This window comes from Lepidochelys kempii, chromosome 4 (assembly GCF_965140265.1).
Source record: "Lepidochelys kempii isolate rLepKem1 chromosome 4, rLepKem1.hap2, whole genome shotgun sequence".
Taxonomy (NCBI): domain Eukaryota; kingdom Metazoa; phylum Chordata; order Testudines; family Cheloniidae; genus Lepidochelys; species Lepidochelys kempii.
In genome coordinates this window covers 80,080,001-80,094,964 of record NC_133259.1, presented here as the reverse complement: position 1 = coordinate 80,094,964, position 14,964 = coordinate 80,080,001, and the positions used below count along the sequence as shown (strand labels likewise).

Genomic DNA, 14,964 nt, shown 5'->3' with positions numbered 1-14,964 from the left:
GAGTAATTTTTTTAAAGAAACTTGAATTATTCTCTTGTTTGTTATCCCTTCATTTTGATTCTGACTTACATATAGGAATTACATGAACTGTTCCATCTGCCCTCTGATAGACCATATTTAAGAAGAGCGAATGCTTATCGCTTTCCAGATGAACCATATAAAGATGGCTATCTCAGAAATCCACACATATACCTCAATCCACCTGTCATAGAGGCTGGTATGGTAAGTTTCACTTGAGGCATTTATAGGAGAATGCTTCTTTTACATAAATATTGTTGATAATCACAAATCACATCATAAGAACATAAGAGGAGACTAAGGGGGGATATGATAGAGGTATATAAAATCATGAGTAGTGTTGAGAAAGTGAATAGGGAAAAGTTACTTACTTGTTCCCATAATATAAGAACTAGGGGCCACCAAATGACATTAATGGGTAGCAGGTTTAAAGCAAATGAAAGGAAGTTCTTCTTCACTCAGCACACAGTCAACCTGTGGAACTCCGTGCCTGAGGAGGTTGCGAAGGCTAGGACTATAACAGGGTTTAAAAGAGAACTGGATAAATTCATGGAGGTTAAGTCCAAGAAATGGTGTCCCTAGCCTCTGTTTGTCGGAGAGTGGAGATGGATGGCAGGAGAGAGATCACTAGATCATTACCTGTTAGGTTCACTGCCTCTGGGGCACTTGGCATTGGCCACTGTCGGTAGACAGGATACTGGGCTTGATGGACCTTTGGTCTGACCCAGTATGGCCATTCTTATATTCTTATGTTAAATCTGATGTCATACCCAATGCTACATTTCCATTTCATGTAGTCGTCATGGTAGCCTTTTTATTTGACTAAAATCTCTGACTGTATGTGAAACAACTACTGAAAGCTAAAAATAAATAAGGCAGGGAAATTAATCCAGGCTCTCATTCTTTGCCCACCCTTTCTAGAGATGCTGTTATCTCTAGATAGGTTGACAAGTTTCACAAGTTGGAACCTGGAAGCTCAGTTCTTTTCAGTCATAGGAGAAATTAATTTTATTTTTAAAATATTTAGAAACTGTGGACTTAACTGCAGCGAGCTAAAGCTATAGACAAACATTTCAGTGTGAGTGTACCCTTACAAGCCATTTTGACAGCTACAGCTGAACCACAACAGTCAAAGGATTTGGTCTTCAAAAGTCTCTGCCAACATTCTCAAACTAAAGTCTACAAAATGAAACACTTTGAGAACCAAGCAATGAAGAGAGTTTGTGAAACAATCTCTCTCAGACAAAGTGGTCTGTAGAATGAAAAAGCTGGAGAACCTTCGGCCTTTATCATGGATTCTCAGGATGAGATTCGTGACCACCCCATCCTTTCTCATACTGTTAAATGGAGATGGATCCGAGTTGGAGGAAAGTGGAGGTCTTTGGGTGATTCTGGTGTAGAAAAGAAGATCCCAAATATGGAAAAAGTTGAGAACTTCAGGTCTGTGCTCATGCTTCATAATCTTCTCTGTCTGGTAGGACCTTATAGCACCAATCTTAATTGAGGGACTATGTTGCTGATTGTTCTGTGATGACAGGTGAGAGTCTCAAGAATGGCACTGGTAATCTTCATGAATTATAATCTTGAGAGAAGTTTGTGGGGGGGACTGTGGCTCTTTAATTCTCTTCCTTGTCTCACCCCTTCTCTTTAGATACACCTAAACGTGTCATTAAAATCCTTCAGGGAAAGACTCAAGACTGACTTTTATTTCCATTGTCATTTTGATGTCTAGTAGTAGAGAGTGATGTGGGGTTTGTTAGTGTCTTTAGATCTGCTCTGGCAAAATGTTAGGGTACAGTTCTCTGTTTTTAATTCTGTTATTGCTTTTATTATTAATTTTGGTATGTGGATGGCACTTTACGGATATAAGACCAGGTCCTGGCCTCAGAAACTGTACAGTCTAAATGGATACTGCAAAAAATAATGGTATGACACCTCAGGCAGTGAAGGGGAAGAGACAACATTAAAAGAAAGGGACTAAGTATTGCATTTACCTTTTCATTAAGGTGTTCCAGAGGCCTTTGGATAGGGATAAATAAAATTATTATAATGTATTATTGATAGTACAGATCTTGCTGTTAGAATAAGAGTTTTCTAAAACTGTATCTCTACAGCTGTGTCTGTAGCTCCCTCCTGCTTCTCTGTTGCTCCTACTGCTATAGTATGCTGCTTTGGCTGTAGAAACTGCTGTGAGTAGTACTGTAATAATAGGGAGAGGACAAAGGATTAAAAGCAGCTACCAGGAGGGGTCAGGGAAAAAAAAAAAGCCATGCCCTCTTGCAACTTCTATGGGGATATACTATAGAGTTTTAGAATCCGTGCTATGTACAGTAGTTTCCAGTATTGATACAGAATAACTCTATCAGGTCAAATTTGCCCCAAATTTAGGTTATTGTTTAAAAAATAAATTTAAATTATTGATAACTTAGTTAAGGAAATAAGGGGTTTTAGAATATTGGATATTGGTGTGCCTCCAACATTGATTTTTTTTTTCAGTGGTATCTAATGTCTGTTGACAAGGAAATTGTTTGCATTTCCTCTAATACAATTAGATTTAATTACAATAATTAGGAGATAAGGGGTTTTAGAATATTGGATATTGGTGTGCCTCCAACATTGATTTTTTTTTTTCAGTAACATATAATATCTGTTGGCAAGTAAATTGTTTGCCTTCCTCTAATATAATTAGATTTAACATCCCTGTAGCAGGGACACCACCACCGCAGCCCAACATGGTAGCATTTAATTTCAGAAAGGGGAACTACACAAAACTGAGGAAGTTAGTTAAACAGAAATTAAAAGGTGCCAAAAGTGAAATCCCTGCAAGCTGCATGGAAATCTTTTAAAGACCACATAATAGAGGCTTAACTTAAATGTATACCTCAAATTAAAAAATATAGTTAGAGAACCAAAAAAGTGCAACCGTCGCTAAACAACAAAGTAAAAGAAGCAGATTAACATGATTTGTTGGGGAAGAGTCAACATGGTTTTTGTAAAGGGAAATCATGCCTCACCAATCTACTAGAATTCTTTGAGGGGGTCAACAAGCATGTCAACAAGCATAAGGGTGATCCAGTGGATAGAGTGTACTTAGATTTTCAGAAAGCCTTTGACAAGGTCCCCTCACCAAAGGCTATTAAGCAAAGTAAGCTGTAATGGGATAAGAGGGAAGGTCCTATTATGGATTGGTAACTGGTTAAAAGATAGGAAACAAAGAGTAAGAATAAATGGTCAGTTTTCAGAATGGAGAGAGGTAAATAGTGGTGTCCCGCAGGAGTCACAGTCAAAAAAGCGAACAGAATGTTGGGAATCATCAAGAAAGGGATAGATAATAAGACAGAAAATATCATATTGCCACTCTATAAATCCATGGTACTGCCACACCTTGAATACTGCATGCAGATGTGGTTGCCCCATCTCAAAAAAGATATATTGGAATTGGAAAAGGTTCAGAAAAGGGCAACAAAAATTATTAGGGGGATAGAACGGCTTCTGTATGAGGAGAGATTAATAAGACTGGGATTTTTCAGCTTGGAAAAGAGGCGACTAAGGGGGGATATGATAGAGGTTTATAAAATCATGAGTGGTATAGAAAAAGTAAATAAGGAAGTATTATTTACTCCTTCTCATAATATAAGAACAAGGGGTCACCAAATGAAATTAATAGATAGGTTTAAAACAAACACAAGCAAGTATTTTTTCATGCAGCGCACTGTCAGTCTCTGGAACTCATTGCCAGATGGTGTTGTGAAGGCCAATACTGTAATGGGGGTTCAAAGGGAGCTAGATAGATTCATGGAAGATAGGTCCATCAATGGCTATTAGGATGGGCAGGAATGGTGTCCCTAGCCTCTGTTTGCCAGAAGCTGGGATTGGGTGACAGGGCATGAATCTCTTGATGATAACCTCTTTGTTCATTCCCTTTGGGGCACCTGCCATTAGCCACTGTCAGAGGACAGGATACTGGTCTTGATGGACCTTTGGTCTGACCCAGTATGGCCGTTCTTATGTTCTTACGACAGTGGTCTGATAGCCATTCCTCTGCATGGGGCTGCACATTCAAGCAAGTGATCTAATTGGCTTAATATCTAGATGTTACTGTGACCTGTTAATTTCATTCACAATGATTCAATCAACACTGCATTTGGCACCCATACTCTAGCTAGATCATGATCCTAACTGTCTGTACCACCACTTCACTGGCCTCTAGGATTTGCTATTTGAATTCATCCCCTAACATGAGACATCAATATGCCAGGTAAAACATTCTGACTGTGTCCCTGAATTTACAGAAAATTGCTTACAAGTCCAGTGACAAGATATCACTGATTCAGTTTAAAAAGCTGACAACTGAATTATAAAAATGCACTTTAAGAATTTCTCCCTTGTTGTTTAAAAAAACCAAACAAACCAAAACCTTCAAGTTATGTCTTGGCTATGGGGAAGCAAGAAGTCTCACAGCTATTTCATGAATCGTAATCAATCATTTGAAAACTAACAAACTGCAAGTGTCAAAATCAAATAATAAATATTCAGCTTCTGAGACAACAGCTCCTGAGATAGAGATGTTTTTTTTTTTTTGTCTTTTTCTGCTCAGGTGTATTTGGTACATGGTGTATATAGTTATCATCATTATATGCAGGATCGAATAGATGATAATGGCTGGGGATGTGCGTACCGGTCTCTGCAGACTATCTGTTCATGGTTCAAGCATCAGGGTTACACAGAGAAATCTATACCTACACACAAGGAGATTCAACAGGTACAGGACAAAAAAACAGACTGCATTTCATGTGTATTTACTGTATTCCTCTTGAAAAATCAATTAATGCTGTAGAACTAATTAAAAGTACTATTCCATTGATTTTAACATGCTCTATGGAATAAACTCTTTTTTTAAAAAAAAAACCCTAATTTAATCCGTTCATAGTTACTATTCACATTTATCTGTAAGACTTCTGAAGTATCACTTCTAGAACATTTTGTTGTAATGGATTCTGTTTCCAGTTATGTACATTAAATGACTGATGTTAAAATAGTTTCCCCTTTCTTCAAAAGAGTTTCATGAAATAAGATTTTTATTGTAAGTTCTTTTGGTTGGTAGTCTCTTGGAATCTCAAATCATAACACAGACAAAATACACACTCACAATGTTTACCAAATGTGAGAGATTTGGGGGCCCAATCCAATTCCGAGCTGGATGAGGCCCCAGATTAATAAGGACTGATTTATTCCTTTCTTATTTGGCAGATGTTGTGTGTGCATGAGCGTGAGGGTATTTTTCTCTTTGTAATGTTCCAGAAATTAACATTCTCTTCTTTGTGAGAGGTGTGCATGTGTGTCTTATATGTTTAGTTATGTTAGTACCATTGGAGAAACAATGCATGTTTGGTTAGCGCATTCTGTACATCAGCAGAAACTCTCAACTTTTATCTTTAGTGTCTTGTGAAAATAGTGTTTTGGGTTATATTTATTTATTTAACCAATTTGACAGCATCGCGATTTTGAAAGTGTTTATACTGTACAATAATACTTATACTGGGCTTTCGATCTGAATCTTTATCAGATTATAAAATGTTGACTGTTAACCCACTTGAGAATGAAATTGATTCAGTTCAGATGTCAGAAATAAAATCAAAACATACATAATTTTCAGTATTTTATGTATAGAAATAGAATTTGAATAAAGTCAGACAGTGAATGTAAAATAAAAAATCTGAAGAGTTGTAGATTAAATATACAGTTAAGATTTTAAAATCAAATTGTAATTGGCAATATGCACAGAATTTCTAATATATTATATATCAGAGGAGTAGCCATGTTAGTCTGGATCTGTAAAAGTGACAAAGAGTCCTTTGGCACCTTATCGACTAACAGACATATTGGAGCATAAGCTTTTGTGGTTGAATATCCACTTCGTCAGATGCATGTAGTGGAAATTCCAGAGGCAGGTATAAATATGCAAGCAAGAATCAGGCTAGGGATAACGAGGTTAGTTCAGTCAGGGAGGATGAGGCCCTCTTCTAGTAGTTCAGGTGTGAACACCAAGGAAGGAGAAACTGCAAATACCCTCCTAACAGATATAAGCATGTTGAAAGGAGTTCCAGGAAGTGTGTTAAATGTAAACAAGAAGTTAGATCCAATATATAACTAGTATTTGTGTGAAATATTTGCCGGTAGAGCTATTCTAATTTTTCAAAATTTAATAAAATAGTAATATTTCTTCAAGCTACATTTAGTGACATTTATTTCCCAGCTGGTGTTTGAGAAAAGAAAATGTTTCCAACATGGACAGAAAAAATGTTAACATTTTTAAACAGGATCTTTTGTTTCATTTAATATTCAGTCATACCTGTATTCAGTAAATGTGTGCCTGCTTTTGACAAGTTAGGTTCCAGAAATATTATACTGTATGTGAATTAAGTGAATATTATAGATAGAAACTGTAAAAATGTCCATTACATACTGTTTCTTTTTTTCTTTATGGGATGTGTGTTACAAAGGCACTAGTTGATGTTGGAGACAAACCAGCTGCATTTGTTGGGTCGCGGCAGTGGATTGGCTCTATTGAGGTACAACTTGTATTGAACCAGTTATTAGGAATAACTTCAAAAATACTGTTTGTCAGGTAAGAATGAATATTTGTTAATTTTGTGTCTCCGTGATTAATTCTTTATTGGGGGAAAGTGTTGTGGTGAAGAATGGATCACTTAAGAGACTATTAGTAGTAATAGGATATTAACCCCAATCCTGCAAGGACCTTCTGCTGGTGGCCCCTTCACCCAGCCCCACTGAAGTAAGGCACAGGCACAGGGGATCTGTCTGTGCAGAGCTCTTTGCAGGATTGGGTCTAAGTTTTGTTTATAAATTGTATAGTCAATTGCTTGACCGTACTTTGGTTCGTTACGAGAGATACTCAAGAGATCAAATAACCAGTGTCAGTCAGGTTTATTAATAGGGTACAGGAAAAAGGTTCGATACAATATCAGTCTTGGGAGACAGGCCAGTCCTTGCCTACAGACAGCCCCGCAACCTGAAGCAAATACTCACCAACAACCACATACCACACAACAGAACCACTAACCCAGGAACTTATCCTTGCAACAAAGCCCGTTGCCAATTGTGCCCACATATCTATTCAGGGGACACCATCACAGGGCCTAATAACATCAGCCACACTATCAGAGGCTCGTTCACCTGCACATCCACCAATGTGATATATGCCATCATGTGCCAGCAATGCCCCTCTGCCATGTACATTGGTCAAACTGGACAGTCTCTACGTAAAAGAATAAATGGACACAAATCAGATGTCAAGAATTATAACATTCATAAACCAGTCGGAGAACACTTCAATCTCTCTGGTCACGCAATCACAGACATGAAGGTTGCTATCTTAAAACAAAAAAACTTCAAATCCAGACTCCAGCGAGAAACTGCTGAATTGGAATTCATTTGCAAATTGGATACTATTAATTTAGGCTTAAATAGAGACTGGGAGTGGCTAAGTCATTATGCAAGGTAGCCTGTTTCCTCTTGTTTTTTCCTACCCCCCCCCAGATGTTCTGGTTTAACTTGGATTTAAACTTGAAGAGTGGTCAGTTTGGATGAGCTATTACCAGCAGGAGAGTGAGTTTGTGTGTGTATGGGGGTGGGGGGGATGTGAGAAAACCTGGATTTGTGCAGGAAATAGCCCAAGTTGATTGTCATGCACATTGTGTAAAGAGTTGTCACTTTGGATGGGCTATCACCAGCAGGAGAGTGAATTTGTGTGGGGGGGTGGAGGGTGAGAAAACCTGGATTTGTGCTGGAAATGGCCCACCTGATGATCACTTTAGATAAGCTATTACCAGCAGGACAGTGGGGTGGGAGGAGGTATTGTTTCATATTCTCTGTGTATATATAAAGTCTACTGCAGTTTCCACGATATGCATCTGAGGCAGTGAGCTGTAGCTCATGAAAGCTTATGCTCTAATAAATTGGTTAGTCTCTAAGGTGCCACAAGTACTCTTTTTCTTTTTGCGAATACAGACTAACACGGCTGTTACTCTGAAACCAGTCTCTGAAGAGCAGTCCCATGCAGCAGTGTTACATTCACCTTAGGCTAAGGGGGTGCTCTCCAAAGCTATGCCCCTAAAGTCATCCTTTTGGACCCTGCATGTTTACCAGAGAAGGATACCATATATGTTATTTAGTCAGTCAGCTTTTTGCCTTGTTTGTTCTGGTACCATGGTGTGTCCAATGTCTTCCAGGTTATGATGGAGTCTTATCTTTTTTTGAGAGCATTCCAGGTACTAAGGGGGAGGAAGGCACTTAATGGACTTGTGTGGGTAGCTCTTTTCCTGTTTTTACAAAGAAATAATCATCGGTCCTGATACTCTAGAGTTTTCCTGGCTATTCAATCCAAGGCTTATGTCAGCTAATGCAAGCCATTATGGGATACTTAGCATAAGTGTTCAGGATTATAACAAAGGTGCAGGCCAATCTAGGCTATATGGTTGCTATAGTAATATTTAATATGTATATTTAAATGTTTAAAATATATGTATTGCCGGTGGTTATAATCAGCATAATGAATATGTTTGGTAGCCAGTGTATGTTAGTCAACAGTCAGTAATACTGCAAATTGGTTAGTGGCATGTGCAAAGGGAGTTGGCAGCCTGAGTTCAATGCCCAGGGTATAGGTGCTCATGCACCAAATGGATTCCACTGCACATGTGCAGAGAAATAAGTGAAGGGAGCTGAAAGCCAGCTATGACTCACAAGGCCTGAGTGGCTCAAGGGGGAATATTGCCGGCATTGAACCTGAGCACTGCCCAGGCTCTGTGAGTTTACGTCCAACTCTAAGCAGAAATCTGAAATAAAAAGGAGGCATGTTGCTACAGTCTGACCCTGGCAAGGGTTTTTTGTTTTGGGGAAGTATAATCTGAGTTCAGCAGAATATTCAGAAGTCACTGAAACTGTTTTTGAAAAGAAAATAAATACACATGCAAATGCTCACTGGTAAGGGATGGTGATTGGGGTGGAAGAGTAGGTGGGAATCAGGGGAGAGGGGTTTTGGGTTCAGCAAGGAGGGGGCAATTATGGCGATGGGAATAATTGAGGATATGTGGGTAGGAGAGGGTTTGGGGTCAGGTGAGGGGGAGCAATGGGGGCTACATGGAGCATGAGGGGAGGAGTGGGAGACTGGGAAGGGAGACATGGGACTGTGTGATGTGGCACTTGCAGAGAACTGGGGCAGAGGATCCTGCCAGCCCCACATCCCCTCCCATATGTATGCCCGATCTGGGGCTACCTCTCTTGGCGGAGTCTGAGCCTCTCTCTGTCTGTATGTGTTTGCCAGGATCTGTGGGGCCCAGAGACCATGGGACTGGTTGATTTTGGGCAAGTCAGTTCCCCGCTCTGTGCCTCAGTTTACCATCTGTAAAATGGGGATAATGATGTAAAGTTCTTTGCATCTACTGGTGAAAAACACTGTATAAAAGCTAGGTCTGTTGATTATTACAAGCCATAGTAGCACATCAACTGCAAACATAGGTGAAAACTATCACTGCCTAAATGAACATTAACTCCTACCAACAAACGTTTCTCTTCCGATTAAAAAATTTAGGAGATTAAATGACAAATACTTCATTAACACAGAGTTATGGTTGCCCAGTTATAGCTTGTGCCCTTCCAAAACGTCAAGATTAGCAAAACTCAAACTTCTAAAAACCAGGGAATGCAGAGTTAAGTCCAAGCCTTAACTCGGCCCCCCTGGACTCGGCAAGAACCCCCAGGCAACCTTAAATCCTTGTTAACAAAGTTTTTTGCCATTAAATAAGAATGTAGATTTCTCTCTTGTTGAGAGAACCCTGGGGCTGTTTAGTTGAGGTTCTTAAATCTTTTTCCATAAACCTCCAGTTTGAAGCCACCATGAAGCTGTTATCATGGTATCTTTCTTTTCACTGAGAGGCACAGCTCCCAACAGGCATCCTTCAGTGACACTGTCTGAATTGGATAGAACTTATCATACTCTTCTCTCTAAATTATATTGGGTGGTTGCACCAGCTTGTGTGAGCACAAATGTTAAGTTTACTCCAGTGTGGTTTTCCTGTATTATAAAACTCCTAGTCCTGTTACAGTGTTATTCAGGGTGGAGGGGGTGTAATAAAATATATTTTTTTAAATTCTCATTATATAGCATAGGAATTACAAATGTATATGGCTAAATAGTGAAAGAGATAAATAGGAAAGGAAACCTAATAAAGAGGATAATCTAATGTTGTGTTTCTTATACAGCCAGGGTTCTGAGCTAGCTTCTCAGGGAAGAGAACTTGCTAATCATTTCAAGACTGAAGGAACTCCAGTTATGATTGGTAAGCCTTTCACTCTTGAAAAATGCCAATGAATGTTTGTTGGTCACTTCTGTCAAGGTTTATTTTCATATACACTACTTAGTGAGTGTATACAGAGGAAATTCTAGGTATCCAGAACAACCCGAACATAAAAATGGCCATACTGGTCCATTGGTCCATCTAGACCAGTATCCTGTCTTCCAACAGTGATAAGTGCCAGATGCTTCAAAGGGTATGACTAGAACAGGGCAGTTATTGCGTGATTCATCTCCTGTCGTCCAGTCCCAGCATCTAGCAGTCAGAGGCTAGGGACACCGAGTGCATGGGACAGCATCCCTAGCCACTGACGGACCTATCCTCCATGAACTTATCTGATTCTTTTTTTAACCCAGTTATACTTTTGGCCTTCACAACATCCCCTGGCAATAAGTTCCAAAGGTTGACTGCATTGTATAAAGAAGTACTTCCTTTTGTTTGTTTTAAACCTGCTGTTCATTAATTTCATCAGGTGACCCCTGGTTCTTGTGTTATATGAAGGGGTAAATAACACTTCCATATGTACAGTAGACCCTCAGAGTTATGAACACCTTGGGAATGGAGGTTGTTCATCACTCTGAAATGTTCATAACTGAACAAAATGTTATGGTTGTTCTTTCAAAAGTTTACAACTGAACATTGACTTAATACAGCTTTGAAATTTTACTATGCAGAAGAAAAATGTTCTTTTACCTATCTTAATTTAAATGAAACAAGCACAAAGACAGTTTCCTTACTTTGTCAATTTTTTTTAAACTTTCCCTTTATTTTTTTAGTAGTTTACGTATAACACAGTATTGAACTGTATTTGCTTTATTTATTTATTTTTGTCTCTGCTACTGCCTGATTGCATGCTTCTGGTTCCAAATGAGATGTGTGACTGACCGATCAGTTTGTAACTGGTGTTCATCACAATGAGGTTCTACTGTACTTTCTCCGCACTATTTATGATTTTATAGACCTCTATCATATCCCCTCTTTGTCATCTCTTTTCCAAGCTGAAAAGTCCCAGTCTTTTTAATTTCTCCTTATACGGAAGCTGTTCCATACCCCTAATCATTTTTGTTGCCTTTCTCTGTACCTTTTCCATTTCTAATGTATGTTTACTAAGATGGGGAGACCAGTATTCAAGGTGTGGTTGTACCCTGGATTTATATAGTGGCATTTGTGACAGGGTCGCGCCGGATGGCTACAGGAGAGTAATAGAAGGCAGATATATTAGCCCCAGGTTAAGTAGGTCCCTTTTCCCTGGGTAAGGTAGCAGGGAAGGTTCCAGAACAATCAGGAACCTTCTGGAGACTACTGTGACAGGCTGACTAGAACACCTGCAGCCAATCAAGAAGCTGCTAGAATCAATTAAGGCAGGCTAATCAGGGCACCTGGGTTTAAAAAGGAGCTTACTTCTGTTTGTGGTGCGTGTGTAAGGAACTGGGAGCAAGAGGCACTGGGAGGTGAGAGTGCGAATGCATACTGTTGGAGGACTGAGGAGTACAAGCATTATCAGACACCAGGAGGAAGGTCCTATGGTGAGGATAAAGAAGGTTTTGGGAGGAGGCCATGGGGAAGTAGCCCAGGGAGTTGTAGCTGTCGCACAGCTGTTCCAGGAGGCACTCTAGACAGCTGCATTCCACAGGGCCCTGGGCTGGAACCTGGAGTAGAGGGCGGCCCTGGGTTCCCCCCAAACCTTCCAACTCCTGGTCAGACACAGTAGGAGTTGACCCGGACTGTGGGTTCACAAAAACAGTTAAACTGAGGGTTGCCGTGAAGCTCCAAGGGGAGCAAATCTGTCAGTAAGCGCAAGACCCACCAAGGTAGAGGAGGAACTTTCTTACTCATTATATTTATTGTCTTCTTCTCTATCCCTTTCCTATTGGTTCCTAACATTCTGTTAGCTTTTTTGACTGCCACTGCACATTGAGCAGATGTTTTCAGAGAAGTACTGTATCCACAATGACCCCAAGATCTCTTTTTAAGTGGTAACTGCTAATTTAGACCCCATCATTCTGTATGTATAGTTGGGATTATGTTTTCCAATATGCATTAGTTTGAATTTATCAGCATTGAATTTCATCTATGATTTTGTTGCCCTGTCACCCAGTTTTGTGAGATCCTTTTGTAACTCTTCGCAGCCAGCTGTGGACTTAACTGTCTTGATTTATTTTGTATCATCTGCAGACTTTGCCACCTCAGTGTTTACCCCTTTTTCCAGATAATTTATGAATATGTTGAAAAGCACTGCTTCCTGTACAGATCCCTGGAGGACCCCACTATTTACCTCTCTCTGTTCTGAAAACTGACCAATTATTCCTACCCTTTTTGTTTCCTGTCTTTTAACCAGTCACTGATCCATAAGAGGACCTTCCCTCTTATTCCATGACTGCTTACTTTGCTTAAGAGCCTTTGGTGAGGGACTTTGTCAAAGGCTTTTTGAAAGTCCAAGAACAGTATATTCACTGGATCACCCTTGTCCACATGCTTGCTGACATCCTCAAAGAATTCTAATAGATTGGTGAGGCATGATTTTCCTTTACAAAAGCCCTGTTGACTCTTATCCAACAAATCATGTTTATCTGTGTGTCTGAGAATTCTTTTCTTTACTATAGTTTCAACCAGTTTGCCTGGTATTGAAGTTAGGCTTACAGGCCTGTGGTTGCCAGGATTGCCTCTGGAGCCTTTTTTAAAAATTGGCAACACATTAGCTTTTCTCCAGTCATCTGGTAAATAAGCTGATTTATGTGATAGGTTACGTGCCACAGTTAGTAGTTCTGCTATTTCATATTTGAGTTTTTTCAGAACTCTTGGGTGAGTACCAGCTTGTTCTGGTGACTTATTACCATTTAATTTATCAATTTGTTCTGAAACCTCTATCAACACCTCAATCTGGCACTGTTCCTCAATTTGTCACCTAAAAAGAATGGCTCAGGTGTGGGAATCTCCCTCACAGTCTCTGCAGCGAGGGAGATTGCAAGATTAACAAAGTTCAGATACACACCTTAGTATTGTCTTTTATCTGCTCTAAGGTGAAGGACCATAAAAAGCTGATTTGGCTGGTATCTTTTCATGGTGATCTAGGTCCCCAAACTTAGTATAGCGCAGGCTGGCTGAGGTGGGTCTGAATGATGTTCTCTAAATTCAAAAGACTAACAAATAGGTTTTGAAGTTTGCATTCCAGGGTTGGTGAGCCAGCTACTCTGATTTTACAAAATAGTCTGCTCCCCGCACTAGCAACACTATTAGAGAATTATTTTGTATTACTCAGCAGTAACTCCCTTGAGCGTTCAAGAGCAGCATTTTTATTGGCTTTAATTCCTTAGCAAAAATTTCTTTCCTAAAACTAGATGAAATATTTTAATAATTTAAAATGTTGGTAACACAGGTAAGGAAATTTGGATTTTAAGAACATTTGAATTTTTACTGATACTGTCCTGAAGGGGAATGGTGCTTTGAAAAAGTAGAGAAAAACATTTTTTAAAAATCAGCCTTAATATAAATATCTTATTTTCATTTTAATCATATTCCCCGTCTTAACATATTTATGGACAAGGATTTATAATGTCATCCAGATCTGTCTGAACTCTGGGTAATATTGACCACCCTATCATAAGGTAAAGATAGAAAAAATTATAACAAAATTTATTTCTTCAACTCCCTAGAAGAGGGTCATTTCTGGCTGACAGATAAAGTTGCCTGTTTCTTAGCAGGCAGAAACTTCTTTATATGCTTTTTAACTATTCTTTTTGCTTTGATTTTTGGCATTTACCTTCTTCTCACCCTTTCTGACCTGATAGAATATGGCAGTGCTTTGTCATTAAGAAGTTCTTTTGGTATTTTAATCTTTCTTTCCCTGCTCCATCTAGAACTGTCCATAAGTGCTACCCACTAATCAGCAGCAAGTAGAAATTGCTCTGTAAATTTACAATCTTCAGTCTTGGGTCTCTGTGTTTTTCTTCAGAAGCTTCAGTGTAAGAGCTTTTCACAAGGACCCCAGCCTCAGGAATCTCAGATTGGTTCAATGCATGTGACCCATTGTAATCTGCATCTCCCAGCCCATATCAATTCATTTGTCTTGTGAAAACTAATATCCCATCTGCCTACATTTTCCTTTGATTCTCGTGTGGCTTTACCAGTCCTGGCGTAAGCCCTTCTGAGGGAACCTAATTTCTGCTTGTAAAACCCCCGCCACCATTATGAATTCTTCTCTGGGGGGTTAGTTTTACTGTGCTGAATTCCAGAAATCCCAAGGAATTTCTATCTGGATGTGCACTGTGCTTGGTATTGTTAGTGGAAGCACCAAAGGCCCCGCATGCCTTAATTGCAGGCTTTCAGGGACCCTAAATAAAACAATTTTTGAAAGTTTGATCATTTCCCCTCCCCCATACTGATATCCCCACCCTTTCTTGTGGGTTTTCTCCCCTTTTATACTCCCTTTTGTGGAGTTTCTGTGGCCCCACAACACTGAACCATCAGAGCTGTATTCTATGGAAGTGGACTATCAGGTTCCTCTCAAGGTAACCAGCTGCTGAAGAGATGATTACATGTAGAGCTGAGGCCAACTCAGCAAGAGGTCCCCTCC

At 39.5% G+C, this 14,964-nt stretch overlaps 1 protein-coding gene across 6 annotated transcripts in view; it reads left to right on the top strand.

Moving 5' to 3' along the window:
- UFSP2 (UFM1 specific peptidase 2) overlaps positions 1 to 14,964 on the top strand; it is a 29,707-nt gene that overhangs the window by 10,336 nt on the left and 4,407 nt on the right. For 5 of the 6 annotated variants that reach the window (XM_073341846.1, XM_073341849.1, XM_073341845.1 and 2 more), the window contains exons 7-10: positions 76 to 222; positions 4,616 to 4,780; positions 6,522 to 6,646; positions 10,300 to 10,376. In XM_073341846.1, coding sequence (XP_073197947.1) covers positions 76 to 222; positions 4,616 to 4,780; positions 6,522 to 6,646; positions 10,300 to 10,376 — 514 coding nt within the window. The remainder of the gene's footprint in view (positions 1 to 75; positions 223 to 4,615; positions 4,781 to 6,521; positions 6,647 to 10,299; positions 10,377 to 14,964) is intronic. The other variant, XM_073341847.1, reaches the window with a different exon arrangement.